Raw genomic sequence first — 15,203 nt, 5'->3', positions numbered from 1 at the left:
TTGTAATTGGCATGCTGAAGTCTCAAGTGATATTTGGGAAATAGAGTTTAATCTTTAGTGTTGCAATTCAGCTGCTATAACTTGGCATGCAGCTATATTGTTTTTTCCTCGTTGTTCAGCTGTTACAGTGATTGCAGTACCATGGGGCTCAGACAGTTTTCCTTAAACAGATGTATTGATGATTTGTGTGAACTGCAGAAATAGCTAAAAATAGTGTTAATTTGGATTTTTCCATTGTACATACCCCTCAATTTTAATAAAACTAGCATAGTTTTATAACAGATTCTGAGTTGTGCATTTTAAATATACCCACTTGGTTCTGTTAACTATCTGATACTTAGCATAACTTCATTATTTTAAAAATGTTGTGCATGAATTGAGCCAGATTGGTAAATGTCAAGTCTGCAGCCCCTGAACCTGGCCAGTCGGGGCGCTCTGATCTAGTAATGTCCATGCTCCTGCTAGACCAGAGAGTCCCAGATTTTAGAGACTTAACCTGTACAGTGTCCTCTTTGGAAACAACGTGTACCGATATATTCTAAAGAAACTAATATGACCCAGATATTCAAGAGAGGCTCTTAGAAATTAGACCTAGAAAGCCTAAGTCTCCACTCTCACATCAGTGTAACTATTATCTTTAATTAATTTATTCCTTATTTATACCTCAATCTTTTATATAAGAATAGTCATAGCTAAAAATGTCTCTTCTGTAGCTCTGGAAAAGTTTAGATAAGGTAAATGTTCACTTGACTTTGAAAAACGTGGAATACCACAGTGAACTGAAGCCATCAGTGTTACCTAGAGAGGGAATAAAAGTTGATTTAGTATTAAGTGAGAAGAGAGCTACTATGCATGAAAGTAGTTTAGGATGGAGGAAAATAAATGAATTAAAATGAGAATCAGAATAATTTGTGTAAACTTTATTGCCATCCTTTCAGTTTGTGCAGAGCTAAATTCTATTGTTACATGTTTTCCTTTGTATAAAAAATGAAGAATTTTGCAAACTGGAAAGTCCTGGGTAGGGAGGGGAACTCTACAGTTCAGTTTATAGAAATGCACAGTGATGAAACTAGAAGGTATACATTAAAACAGAATATGTCTAATAGCATAAAAACTAAAAAGTGAAAGAGAATCTGAAATGAATCAGGGGAAGGAGAATAAAATATAGGACTTTCTGCATAACTTCAAATAAAGCTGAACATTCTGGGAATATTGCATTGCTGGTCACATTGAAAAGAAATGGCTCTTTGTGTAGATAAAGTGAGTCCATGGAATAAACTAGCAGGAATAGCAACTAAAGCAGTTTTTGAAAGAGTTGGACCAATATTGGGAGGGAGGGAAGGAGGAAGGGAGGGAGGGAGTGATACAACAGTTAACTAAAAGGATGGGTTTTCCTGACTTTCCTTCCTTTCTTGTCTTTGGCTAACAATCTCATGTAGTGTTAATCAGACTACTGCTGATGTCAGCCAACCCCACTGAGTTGTATTGAATTTATTACTGGTAAGTCAGCTAGGGAATATTTTTAATGACGACTTGATCATCCTAATTTTTCTTCAGTCATTAGGTGATAACATTTTGAGAAATTGTTAACATCAGATACAGTACAAACTCGCAATCAGAATCAAGAGCCCTTAACAAAATGAACCATTGGTATTCCTGGAATAAACATAAAAAAATACATAATGGGGTTTGCCTTTTTATATTAAATATCTCACAGAAGGAGCAGAAGGATGTTAAAATTAACTGTTGCCTTAATAAATGTGCATATTGCTTTGAGCAGTCCTAGCTCTTACAATGTGTATCCCGAATTCTCATTGTCTTACGTTTTGTTGGTCACAAACTTCTGCACTTCTTGCATTGCAGTTTAATCTTGGCCTTAGATGGAGTTTACCACCCGCTTTGGGCTGCATTCCCAAGCAACCCGATTCCGAGAAGACCCGGTCCCGGTGCACCGGGGGCTGTTATCGGCCTCACACCATCCATGGGCTGTGCCTCAATCAGAAGGACTTGGGCCCCGATCTCCCTTGGCCCCGGGATGCGGCGAAGGCTGCTGCCTGGGGGCTGTAACACTCCCTGCTGTGAGGCAGTGAGCCACCTGCCCGCTGGGCCTTCCCAGAGCCGATCACGGCGCACCGCCTCGGTGGAAATGTGCCCGAAGGGGCCAAGGCCATCCGGGCGGCGGTCCCCTCCCGACACCCAGTTCCGGGCCGGCCAACCGAACCTGCCAGGTTGAATCCTCCAAGAGGACTGCGTGGACACCACCCATTTATCTCTACATGGTTTCACACCCTCTTGAATTCTTGAATCTTGGTTATCTGATACTCTCAGATAGCTAAAACTAGATCATGTCTTCCAAAGATGATATGATATTATGTAGAAAATGCTTTTGATTATTGAAAACTATAACTTCTCGCAGAATATTTGCATGGTTAAGATTATACTGTATATTTAATGGGGTAAAGATATTTTTTGTTTTCTGCTAAACACTGAGAAACTTTTGTCCAGCTTGTACACTATGAAGTTTAAATGGGCTTGACAGTTTTAAAAATGTTAAAAAGTAAATGTTTAGGATGGTATTTACTTGAGAAAGTTGGAAAGAATATGATGAAAATAATAATTTTTTAAGTTTGTGGTATGACATATGAAGTGAGCTGTTATTTTTCAAGTGCCAGCAGTAGTGCTACTCAAAGAAACATAAAGACAAACAGAATGGCCTAGTGAGTGGTGCATAGGACTGAGTCAAACTTTGGTTTCTATTTTTGTCTCTTTTATTAACCAGCTGTGTGACTTTGGGCAAGCCACTTCTCCCTATGCCTGTTTCTCCTTCCACTTTTTTCTAGCTTTAGCTCTTTTTCCTGTAAACTCTTCCAGTTAAGGGTCATCTCAGAATGGGGTATTTAGGTGCTAGACTAATACAAATAATTAATAGAAAAGGCACAGTCCCTGAATTCCAATGAATTATAATCTAGTTTGGATTCAGAGTAGATCAGGTGCATATACATATGGTATGCTGATCTGAGCTGGACATGGTGTAAGAACCTAGTTTTTAATTTCGGATACACTGTACCTAAAGAAAAAAGAGTTGGGCATCTGATATATGAAACTACCATTATAGTTTCTGCTTTTGCTTTGATAACAGGAAAACCTGTTTTACCAGCATGATGCAATACCTATGCAGTTAACAGATAACATGAAAATTTATCACTCAACAAACACAATGAACTTTGTTTAGTTCATTTAAAACTTTTCCTTAGAGTACATTCCAAAAATGAATGGATAAGGCAGATCAAGGTCAGATCTAATTTTGTTATATTACCTCCACCCATTTAAGGAAATTCTAGCCATCAACATCAACTAAATTGTTTCCTGAAATTTGTAACAGGAAAAAAAGCACAAATAAGTTGTTGAGTAGTATTATGTATGACACCAACAGCCAGAAATAAGCAATTGTACATTTAAATTAACATTCCATCCGTGAATCATACCATTAACCCCTACAATAGGTATTGTCATATAGTTACTCAGTATTTAAAAGGAATAAAAGATTTTTCTTTTTAAAAAAGAAAAGCTATATTCAGCATTCATTAAAGGATTCAGCACACTGTAAACCAGTTAGGTTAGTGTTGATGGCCAATGTGCAAGCTTGTAGATGTGTGTTGCAAATGTTATTTACTCGATGGGGGAAGCTAATATGGTCCATTAAGTTAATGCACTAAATTTTCATCACACACATTCAGCAATTTCTGCTTAAGAAAATATCAAAATGATAATAGCAAGAGTGTTTAGGGTAATGACTGAAATGGACTGACAGATCTCTCTGGGAAATCTTGCACTGCACATGTTTACATTATGTGCCTGGCTCAAACATTTTCTGTTTGTCCCTTGGAATTTTAAAGCGCATGAGAGAGTAAAATATCAGGATACTTTTTTTGGAGGGGAGGAGGAGGGCTTTCCAGGAGTGCTAATACTCTTCAAATGTTTTTGGTTCATGATTTAATACTTTAATACTAGTATTCATATCTAGTATAATTCAGACTAGTGAATACTACTGTAAAAGAGCACTAAATAAATTACTTCCATGAACATGAGAGATTCAGCATCTAATGTCATTTCTACAATTACATTTTTAAAGACTATAGCAGGCAAACAGACAAATATATTTAAAATTTCTGAAGTTCAGTTCCACTTAAATCTTTGGTTTTGAGGAAATCTATAACATAATATAAAATGATCAAACCACTACATCTTCTGATTAGAGACAGAAGAATTAAAAGGAAACTGTGATATTGGCAAAGTAATGAAATAAATTAAGCTAGGAAAATTCATAACCTCTTTATTAGTAAACCATTGAGAATCAAATATTCTAAATTGTGAATTCAGAAAAAGAATATTCAAAGCATTCTATTTTCCAAACCTGTTTAAATATCTGTTAAATTGAAAAAATACAGAATTTAACTAAGCAGTTCTAAAGGTATCTGATTCCGTGATATTTAATAGGGTTTAAATTTTCTCATCTTTTTAAGATGGCATTTGATCTAAATGGAACAGATTTTACATTAAACATTGTTGCTTTCTTGGAAAGTTTAATTCTGCATTCTCTAACTTGGCATTGTCTTGAGTCCTGATGTCAAAGATAAAGTGGGAAGAATCATCATGTCTCTTTTTACATGAGTAGTCTCATATTGTACATAATATTTCACGTGGTTTTGATATGATAATATCCTGTTGAGATACAGGAAGGAGGCAAATACTGTGATTATACAATTAACACCTTGCTGGTTTTGCAGTAAAGTAGACATTTTTATAAAGATTTAGCCAGATTTGAATTGCAGTATTAAAGTGTAACAGTCCCTGCAATCTTAAAAGAAATAGATAAGATCACAGGAGGTGAATGTTTTCTAGCAGCATAACCAGCACTTCCACTGCTTATTAGAGGACATTTAGGGGTAAAAACAGAACTTATTAACAGCACAGAACACTGAGAGCTCAGACTAGTGGCTGTAAACAAACTTTATGGGACACTAGGAAAAGTGGACATCAGGCTACCTAAAATCTTTCTGGACCACAGATGTAGTAGAGCTATGCTGTACCAAGAGGAGCAAGAAGAGAAGACATAATAAATGTGCAACATGACCTTGTTTCTTTTAGAATCCTTTCTTTTAAGTTTCCTGGAGGTAGGTAGTTAGGTAGGGTGTGTGTGTGTGTGAGAGAGAGAGAGAGGTAATTTAATTGTTACCGTAATGTTGCCTAGGCAATTACTATTTTTCTTATTTAAAAAATAAGAAGAAACTATGTTAATGGGTAATGGTACCTTATACATGGCCTTAGGTAGGAGATGTGTGTCATGCATGTTGTAGTTGGGAGATCTTCCCACATTTTCAGCTGCTCTTGTTTACCTAGAACTAGAGTGTTTTATCTGTTTTTATTTCAATGGCCATATCTTGCAATGGAAAGAGCTAGAAATTAATTTGAAAAAATATAAAAATTAGAAGAAAAGCTTTGGAACTTTTCAGGAACAACAGCAAACTTTGTACTTATCAGGTAGTAAAATAAAAAAATGTAATGTGTGGATAAAATAGATTATACTAAAATCTTAGTTGCTTTACTAAAATTAGAAGAGAGTTTTCCAGAAAGTTCTCCCGGTGTGCCAAGAAGGTTGTTGTGTGTCAGCCTTTTCAACTGCCTTGCTCAGGTGGATTTTGTATCTCAGTGTTCAGTCTAGGTATGTTAAATATTGGTTAATTGAATAGTCAAGCAACCTCATGAATTCTTATCAGTTACTCTACTGTTCTATAGTACATGGGGGCGGGGCTGGCAGCCAGTTCACTCCAGCCTCACTCCCAAGGAGCCCTCTGTGACTGCACTGCTGCTTCTGTATCAGAGTCAGCAGTGCGAGGTGTCAGGTGGGAACTAGTTCGTGAAGGGAGCCAGTTCAAAAACCAGCTCCCCTCATGGACCGGCTGCCTGTTGCCATCTGCTGCTGCCTCTGATAAAGAGGCAGCAACGCAGGATGGCAGCAGCCCTGTCTAGGGGTGGGGTCTGAGCTCCTGGACCCGGAAATGAGCCGGGCTGCCAGCCCAGCTGGTTCCTAATACACTTTAAATCCAGAGCCACAGCGGGAGTAGGTCCCAGAGCCAGTGTGAGCCAGGACTGAACTGAGCTGCTGGTAGGGTTGCCAGATGTCCGGTTTTCTACCTGACAGTCCGGTATTTGCACCATCTGTCCAGTAGAAAAATTCAGAAAATACCGGACATGTGCAATGTCTGGTATTTTCTGAATTTCCGGCAGGGTGCCGGATCGAAGCCTGGCGGGGGCGGGTCTGAGATTGGGAGGCGGGGTGTAATTAGTGCTGGAAGCCTGTGGTCGTGTGCAAAAGCCAGGTGGGGCGGGGACTGGGACTCCCAGCCCCTCCCCCCGCCCGGCTTCTGCTTGCAACTAAAGGGAGCTCCTGCTGTGGGCACGGCCCCTTGGATTCTGGCTGCAGCCAGTGGCTGCACGCGCGCACACACACCCTCCCCCGGCCAGGTCTGCTTCCTGCCCCCACGCCCGGGGCCCCCCCTCCTCCTGGCCAGCCCCACGGCCCCTGACCTACCCCAGCTCTGCTTCCCACCCACCCTCCTCCTCCTGTCCCCTCCCTTCCTCCCAGATGTCCCTCCCCCCCCTCCCCCCGGCCAACTCTGTTTCCCGCCCCACCCCCCTCCCAACCAGCCCTGCCCTCCTCCTGGCTAGTCCCTCCTCCCACCCCCCCACCCCCCGGCTCAAGTGTGTCCGTTTTTTTTGGCGGGGTCTACCTGGTAACCCTAGCTGCTGGCCAGCCTGCTGCTAAATTTACTGGGGGGAGGGGGGGAGATCAGAAATGTGTGTAGTCTATAGCATTTAACCAATAAGCTTTTGGTTATCGGTTAATTGACTATACTATTACATCCCTGGTTCAGTTAAGGGTCATGCCTAAGTAAATTGAATATGCTTCAGTTACTAGGCTGGTGGAAGGTCATTGGTGTATAGGTTGAACAAGATTGGTGCTAGAACAGACCCTTTTCCAAGTTTTGTTGCAGTTCAATAGCATCAGTAATGTATGATGGGAGGGCTCTTGATATTATAACAAGTAGAGCTGTGTGTCATGCAGTATCATGCTGCATAGTCTCCTGTTTCTCATGGGAAAGAGAAGTGAAGAGTTGAGTCCAGATCGAGCAGAAAGTCTTCTGCAGGCAACACAAAGCCAGAGCTGGCTCTGAACCTTTCATAGTTATTAAGCTGGATGGGGTACTACATAACATCAAGTGGCACCGCTGTTGACTATGACAACATTCTTCCAGAGTTCATGAAACATCTTGGCCCACATACTCATTCTTGGCTGGCTCAATGCTTCACAAGAGCCACCAGTGAAAGAAGTTGCATCTGACGAAGTGGGTCTTTGCCCTCGAAAGCTTATGCTCCTACACTTCAGTTAGTCTATAAGGTGCCACAGGACTCCTCGTCACTTTTGCAGATTCAGACTAACACAGTTATCCCTCTGATACAGTCTGAAAGAAGACTGCCCAAAATCTGGTGCATTGGCTTCCTAAAGCCTTGTAAAGACCTAAATTAGGCATCAAGCTGCCACTTGATATTGCTGCTTTCTGTGCATCTCAATGTTCTAGAGTACCTAATTTCATAGTCAGCCCCAGAGGTGGAGAACTCCTTGAATGTCAAACAAGCAGGCTTCCAAGATAGTACTTGCCCTAATCACATTCCTTGAAAAGTGTTTTCAAAAAATCCTGAAAACAGGCACTATTTTCCTTGACTGATTTAATTAAACTGGTGCAATTCTGTGTGTAGCTACACAAGTTTACATTGGCTTAAAGAATATAAACTAGTTTTAAAATGACATATGTGCATCTGTACACATACACAGTTGCTCTGGTTTAAATCAGTTTGCAAATATGTTAAATTAAACTGTCGTACCTTGGTGTGGATCAGGGCTTACACTGTAATTTTTGTTAGCAAGTACAACAATGTGGCCTTTGAGCTGTGCTATAATGTAATTATTAATAGTTTTCAACCTGAATGATTGGCCCTGCTGTTGTGCAGCATGTATTTATATGCCTGGAGAAGGGATGTATGTATGTCTATACATAAAATAATGGACACTTAGTTGTTCTTGCTGTCATCAATATTATCTACAATTCAAATTAAGACTTTTGTATTTATTAAGTGGTCCATGAAAACATTTAGAATGCTGCACAGTAAAATACATCCTTTCAAGTAAAAGGGTGCAGAGCTTCTACTGGAAAGGTCACTTCCCATTGAGAATATATCTCTAAGTAACATCATTTATCCAAACTCGACCTTCGCATTCTTCTATGGATACCTTACATAACTGGATGAAAAACATTTTTATTGAAATACAGTTGTTGTTATAGTGCTCTGTGGTGCCATCTAGTGGAATTAAGACAATGACTTTGGTACTATACCTAGTGAAAGTTGGAATATCTAGGTTATTCTGATTATTGTAGTTCAGGGGTTCTCAAACTTCACTGGACTGACCCCCTTTTGACATATGCATACTATATGATCCCAAGAAGGGGGACAAAAACCTGACCCTGCTCAAGTCCTGCTGCCCGAAGCAGGGGCCCCAAAGCTGAAACCTGAGCCCTAATACCCCAGGCAGTGGCCAAAGCCGAAGCCGACGGACTTCAGCCCCACTGCCCAGGGCTGAAGCCAGAGTCTGAGCTCTGCTGCCAAGGGCAATGAGTGTTTGGCCCTGAGCCCCAACAAGTCTAATGGCAGCTCTAGTAACCCCATTAAAATGACATCACTTTGGGATCCTGGACCCACAGTTTGAGAACTGTTGTTACATAGATTAATGTGCTCAGAGAATTTAGGTTATAAATCTAAAATAAAACAAATGATCCTGCACACTTTTTAATTACTGTTTTTAATAATTCTTCCCCTCTTTATACAGGCTCTTGATGGGAATGTATATGATCACCTTAAGGATTATTTAATGGCATTCAGCAGAACTGAGCTAGAGACATGCCAAGCTGTACAGAATACGTTCCAATTTTTACTGGAAACTTCTAGCAGGGTAAGCCTTTTAACTAAATTTTTTATAGCTGAATAATTAAAACATACAGTAAGATATTTGTCTCTTTTGAGCACTAGAGATTCATTACCAAAATATACTGACTAATATAGGATATTATTAAGGTGTATTATACATGTGTTCATCCCTGTATTGCATTAAATTTGGCAAAACCTAAAAAGATTCTAAGAAGAGGGAGATTTTGCCCACCAGCAAAATTTCTCAGCTCCCATTGTCCAGTTTCTGGCCAGTAGGAGCTGAGAAGTTTTTCTGGGGGCAGGAGCAGCGTGTGCAGCCTTCTCCCTCATCTCTCTCTCATGCCCAGAGCAGATCCACGTAGAGCAGCCAACCAACTGACACTTCAGCAGAGAACCTGCCTCAGGCTCCTGCAGGGCTGTTGGCTGGGAGCCGCCTAGGTAAGTGCGTCCCAGCCAGAGCCTACCCCTGGCATCCCACCACTTCTTTCCCCCCAACTACATGCTCCAGGCCCCACCCAAAACCTCTATACCCCTTTCCCCCCTTCTTCCAGGTCACAGCTTCCTTCCAGACCTTGCACTCCCTCCTTCACCTCTCCACCAGGCCAGAATCCTCTCTTGCACCCATACCCCCTACCTAACCCTGCACCCATGATCCTGGACACCACCCAAACTCTCTGCACCCCCTTCTTCCAGGTCACAACTCCCTCCCAGACCCTGCACCCCCTTCTAGAGCCCCTCCCCCAGGCTAGAATCCTCCCCTGCACCCGTATCCTCTCCTGGACCCTACACCCCAAGTCCCTGCCCCAGATCACAACCCCCTTGTTCACCCAAACTCTCTCTGATTCCATGCCCCCTCCTGTACCCCAGTTCTCTACCCCAAGCTCCCTTCTGCACCCGATCTCTGTCCCAGACACTGCACCCCCTCCATAGAAGTGGAGCCCTTGACCACTTGCCAAAATCTTGACGTTTCCCACCATTAAATGTATTGCCCACTCCTGTTCTACACTGTAAGAAAGAGAAATTGCACTCGCTCTGTGTGAAGGTTTTGTAGCAACATTAGTAATCCATGAAGCAATAGCAGTATGAAACTGCTTAGATCATTTTTAGTCATTGTTAGTTTAAAAAAAAACACCATTTTTATTCTTTTTTGTATTAAAATTGGCAAATATAGAAAACAGATTAGAATCTTGTAATTCTTATCTTTGTCTGCCTCAAGTAACCAAAATCAGAAATAGGGCTGGTCATTGCCAGATTCATTTTATGACTCTTGCATAACCTCCTCTCCTGCAAACTCTGAGTACAATAAAAACCCAACTAGACTTGAGATGTTGTTGTAATATTCCTTATATGAACCATAATCTCTCGAATGGGAAAGGAGCATATTTATGTACTTCTAGATGTTGATTCAAATAACTACATATTTCTTTAAAGTCACTCCTCACTCATCTTGTTATAGTAGTTTAGGAACAGGGAATACTTTTTATTTGCTGTAGATTGTAAAGGACAGATTAAAAATTGATTGCTATATTCTAGCCAGTCTATTTGACAGCTTTAGGGTAAAAGATGAAAATACCTTTTAGCTTTCTGCAGAAAAACGCATATTTACAATTATTTGCTTGTGTATGTATCTTAGTGCTGATTAAAGACATAATAGTTGACCAGTTGATGATGCTCTCCAAAAGTATCATGATAGTTCATAGTGGCCATGTGCTTATGGAGTTTGTAATATTCATGTTTTACAATATTTTAGTTAAATGTTTCATATTCAGAATAAAAGGTGTGCAATTCTTTGCTCTTTTTTCTCTGAATTGACTGTCTAAACTCATTTCTAAAGGCCATTTGTGTAGAAAATACCTTTATCCACAGAAAATAAACTTTTCTTTGGCACAGAAAATAAACTTTTTCTTGTAAGCAGAGGTTAAAGTAAGTGGTGCGCAGTTCTAGCAAGAGCTGGCGGAGCTGTGGCAAAAGCCAGCAGGGAGCTATTTAAAGAGCTGGCAGGGACTTAGGTTGCAATAGGACAGTACCTGTAAGAAATTTTAAGTTACTTTCACCCTTTGTCATACTTTTATGGAGTTTAGCTTAGAGCAAACACTTGTGCCAGCAAGCTTCTACTCAGTCAGAAGTCTGTGTAAATATTTTATTTGGTAGAATAACAATTTTCTGCATTGTATCTGGAATAAGTAGTTTTGTTTTCAGCCTCTCCAACCTACAATAACAAAAAAGTAACCACAGCAGTCATGTCTGAAAATAACTTTTACAGATGTTATCTAGCTCATTACTTTGATGTAATCTCATTCTTTTCTCTTTTTCTTTGTCCTTAAACAGAAAACTTGCATTTCATTATAGCTTGTGAGTGTGCTAGTGTGAAAGTGCATAGCCATGTGATTCATTTGGTTTTGGTATTTATATAAATACCTATCCTATAATAAAGGTATATGTCAAGCATTAAAATTCTGCTGATATAAAAATTGAGCAGGTCAGAATGATAGTGAAAGAACCTCCAAACTCATTAAAGTACATCTTTGTCCATCCTCTCTTCTGTGCCCTTCAGCATATTTTACAGGTGTCTTACTAGGACTCTTAAGGGTATGTCTAGACTACAGGCTTTAGTCGACAAAGAGCGTCTAGACTACATCCAGTTCTGTCAACAAAGCAAGCTGCTTTGTCAACATGAGTGTGGACGCAATAATGCCTTCTGTCGATAGAACTCTGTCGACAAAAGGCGTTATTCCTCATAGAATGAGGTTTATCACTGTCAACAAAACGTTATGTCGACAGAACTCGGCAGTAGTGTAGATGCAGGTATAGTTTTGTTGACAAAAGTCCACTTTTGTCAACAAAACCCTGTAGTCTAGACGCACCCTAATAAAGCAAAGATGAGAGAAGATGAATTCCATAGCTGAAGATGTTTAACCAAAAGCAATGAGGGATGTATTTTTTAAATATTCCAACAGCACCTTGAATATATGATAGTGCAGTTTTTGTAGCATTTCTATACATCAGAATAAATAAAAGTAGCCTGTCATCAGCTGCTTAAGTAGTCAAGACAATAACCATTTATGTGTATTTTGACTGCCTCTCCTTCTCTTTGCCCAATACTCCATCTTTGCTGGAACTACTAATAACATTCTAGAGCCTTGAGCAGCTTTAAACAGCTGCTGTTTTTAAACATAAAAAGCAAAATCTGCTTAAAAAGAAAGTTTTCGTCCTCTACCCAAAATTGCACTGGTGTGAGATTAACTGCAAATGTGATTCAATCCTGGAGAAGTGGAAACTTTAGGTTGCCATATCAAATGATCATCAAGTCTAGCAACGATAAAAAAGCAGAGATTCCTAGCTTTCCATGATTGCTTTCTGGTAGTTTTCTGAATACCAGACCTTAAACGTCATATAACTGTATGTGTGGAAGAGATATGTAAGGTCATTTCTAGGGTTTTTCAAAAAATTATTAGTTATGTTTTTCCTTCTTAAAATATCTTTCTATAGAAAGAGGACATACATAGTTCATGATGCTGTGATGTGTTGTGGTACAGAAGTTTTATTTGTCCTGATTTGGAGAGACTTGCATAACATGTAATGCAACTTAATTTTTAATCACCTGATCTTACTCAGCCTTTTTTTTTTTTTTTAACTTAAATTTTCCAAACTTCAACTCATTTAAAGGTTAATTTTCTTTGGAAATTCTTGGTAAAATCCCATCAACGATTTTTAAGTGACTGGATTTTTTAGATCTATTTCTACAGAGAAGCTACACAAACCCACACTGCAGTTTGTTTTATAATGCACACTAATAATTGTGCATTATGTACCTGGTATTTCATACTATAAAGTTAAGCTAATAATGTGTTCTAACCCTTTGGTTTTTGGGAGGTGGACCAGAAAAAATAATATTTAATCATAGTTTACTGCATCTGAAGAATTTTAATTAGTGAGGAATCCATTTAATTTCTGAATTGAAAAATACAGGTTAATTTTTAAATGTTGCTGCTAAGTCCTGAAATTGCTGCTTAAGGCAATTTGTTTGTTTTCTGAAAAATTATCAGACACATTATATGTGATGCCCCAGAAGTGTTTATTTGCTCGGCTTATAGTCTACTGTAGCAGGACAGTAATAATAGTAATATAGTTGTATGGTCTTCTTCACTCATTTGTAACTAAATAATAATAACCCTTTCTAAAGGAAGTCTCTCATGTATAGTCTTACTGATATGCATTTTTCTTTGAAAAAGTGACCCACTTCTGAGTTATACAAGTGTTGAGTACAAGTTGTTTTCTACACTGAACTTGAAAAGCAGCTTTGTTATAAAATTTCTAAAGTAGCATTTATTGTGTCTTCAGTAAGGAATGCTTTGCTAAATTAAAAAAATGTTGGTTTTAAATAGTTGCCAAGTTTGAAAATGGCATGCTTATTATGTGTGGTATGGTTAGTCTCAAAGCATCTATCAAGAATGTTGTAAAATAGACCAGTTGTCCTCACTTTCCCTTAATTCTTCTTATTTATTTGTTGGTTGCTTTTTATTTTTTGAATGTGCATTTACTAGATTATAAATTCAGAACACGGGCATATGCATATTACATTAAATCTCAGTTAGGTGACTGGGAGAGTTTCTCCCTGGCATGGGTAGTTTAATTCATTGCAGGGATGGTGCCTTCTCAGGCTGTTCTTAGGATTAGCTCCATAATGTTAACACCCCTTGCTGCAGTTGCATGCCATCTCTCTGTCAGCTTCCAGCCCTTCATCTGCAGCATCCTTGTCATGACTTGCCTCTCTAGCCAGGTCACTTGGCATTCCCCCATTTCAAAGTCTGTCACTCCCACAGTGACCCAGGGCAGTGTTCCAATTGACTGTCCTGCCGGTGCCTCTTCCCAAGTGGTGGATAGGGGTATCCAGGCCCCTTCTGCATTCTGGGTTCCAGCCCAGGGATTGTACAACACAGCCAAGATTCATTTGGACTCTGACTTGGCTGCTTCTTACCCTGCATCTCACAGACTCTGTTCTCCACCCTGATCTCTTCAGGGTAGGCCACTATGCACTCCTTCTGGGCCAGCCTGGAGGGTTCTACTCTTCTGAGAGTTCCCTCCTTCCCTCTCTACCAAACAGAGAACTACCAGTTTCTTTCTGGTAGCCAGTTTTTTGGGTTTATACTTCTACACTAGTCCATCTCTGCTCAGGTGAGCTTCCTTCTAATCAAGGCTCTCTACCCAGCCTGTATATCCCTCATTTGCTGCTTAATTGGTATTTGGCCCATCTGGCCTTCATTAACCCCTTGAGGGCGAGTGTGGAATGGACACACCATCACACTGCCAGACTTGGCCCTTTTTGAAAGCTGAGAATGAAAGGTTAGTACTATGCCTTCCCATCCCTTACAACCTTAAGAATGTATCAGAGAGTTCTAGTAGGCTTTGGCAGACTTTTCACTGGTTTGCCTGCCATATGCTGCAAAGCCTATGTTTTAAAGCAGGGGCAGGAAACCTAAAGCCCTGGCTTGCCTGCATCCAGCCCCTGAGACTCAGCACCCTCCCAGGACTGGGGAGCCCACCCTGGCGCTCCAGCCCTTCCACCACTCCACCGCAGGGCTGAAGCACACACAATCTACTAGGCTGGGCCACCCTGGGCACTGGTATGTGAAAGGAATGTGAGGAGTGTCTATCTCCTTCTCAGTGGGAGGCCATGTCAGTAAGGGTTTGGTGGATTTTTTGCTTCTCATTTGTGTGTGGCCCGGACTAATTTTTCTGGGGGTCAACAGCCCTTCATCCAAAAAAGGTTCTCCACCCCTGCTTTAAAGGATCCAGTGCCCTTTAAATCGCTAAATTGAATATACCCGGTACATTCTATGTAAATGTGTAAGCTAATGATAGGTATTATTAACCCCCTCACAAAACTGCAAATTATTCATCCTCCAGTTTCAAAACTATCAACACCTCCCAAGCTGTAAAATCCCTAACCAAAATTCACAGATGCTTTCAGGACTGAAAGAGCTGAATTATACATACATTTTAATGTGCTCAGTTTAAATTGAAGGCATTCAATTATGTACTGTGATCACACATTCAGATGTTAAAATGTACACGTTTATGTATGTGTGACTTACTCACATATATGCACCTATGTATACTAGGGCAGCTGATTCCTGTAGGAAATAAGGATTGGAGAAAGT

The 15,203-nt window shown here is 40.1% G+C and overlaps 1 protein-coding gene across 5 annotated transcripts in view; it reads left to right on the top strand.

The window, feature by feature from the left end:
* Positions 1-15,203, top strand: part of FCHSD2 (FCH and double SH3 domains 2) — a 268,315-nt gene that overhangs the window by 184,625 nt on the left and 68,487 nt on the right. For all 5 annotated transcript variants that reach the window (XM_075919548.1, XM_075919550.1, XM_006130860.4 and 2 more), the window contains one exon: positions 8,945-9,067. In XM_075919548.1, the coding sequence (XP_075775663.1) occupies positions 8,945-9,067 (123 nt within the window). The remainder of the gene's footprint in view (positions 1-8,944; positions 9,068-15,203) is intronic.

This window comes from Pelodiscus sinensis, chromosome 1 (assembly GCF_049634645.1).
Source record: "Pelodiscus sinensis isolate JC-2024 chromosome 1, ASM4963464v1, whole genome shotgun sequence".
Taxonomy (NCBI): Eukaryota; Metazoa; Chordata; order Testudines; family Trionychidae; genus Pelodiscus; species Pelodiscus sinensis.
The sequence above is the reverse complement of the archived record's forward strand: the minus strand, read 5'-3'. Positions and strand labels throughout refer to the sequence as shown.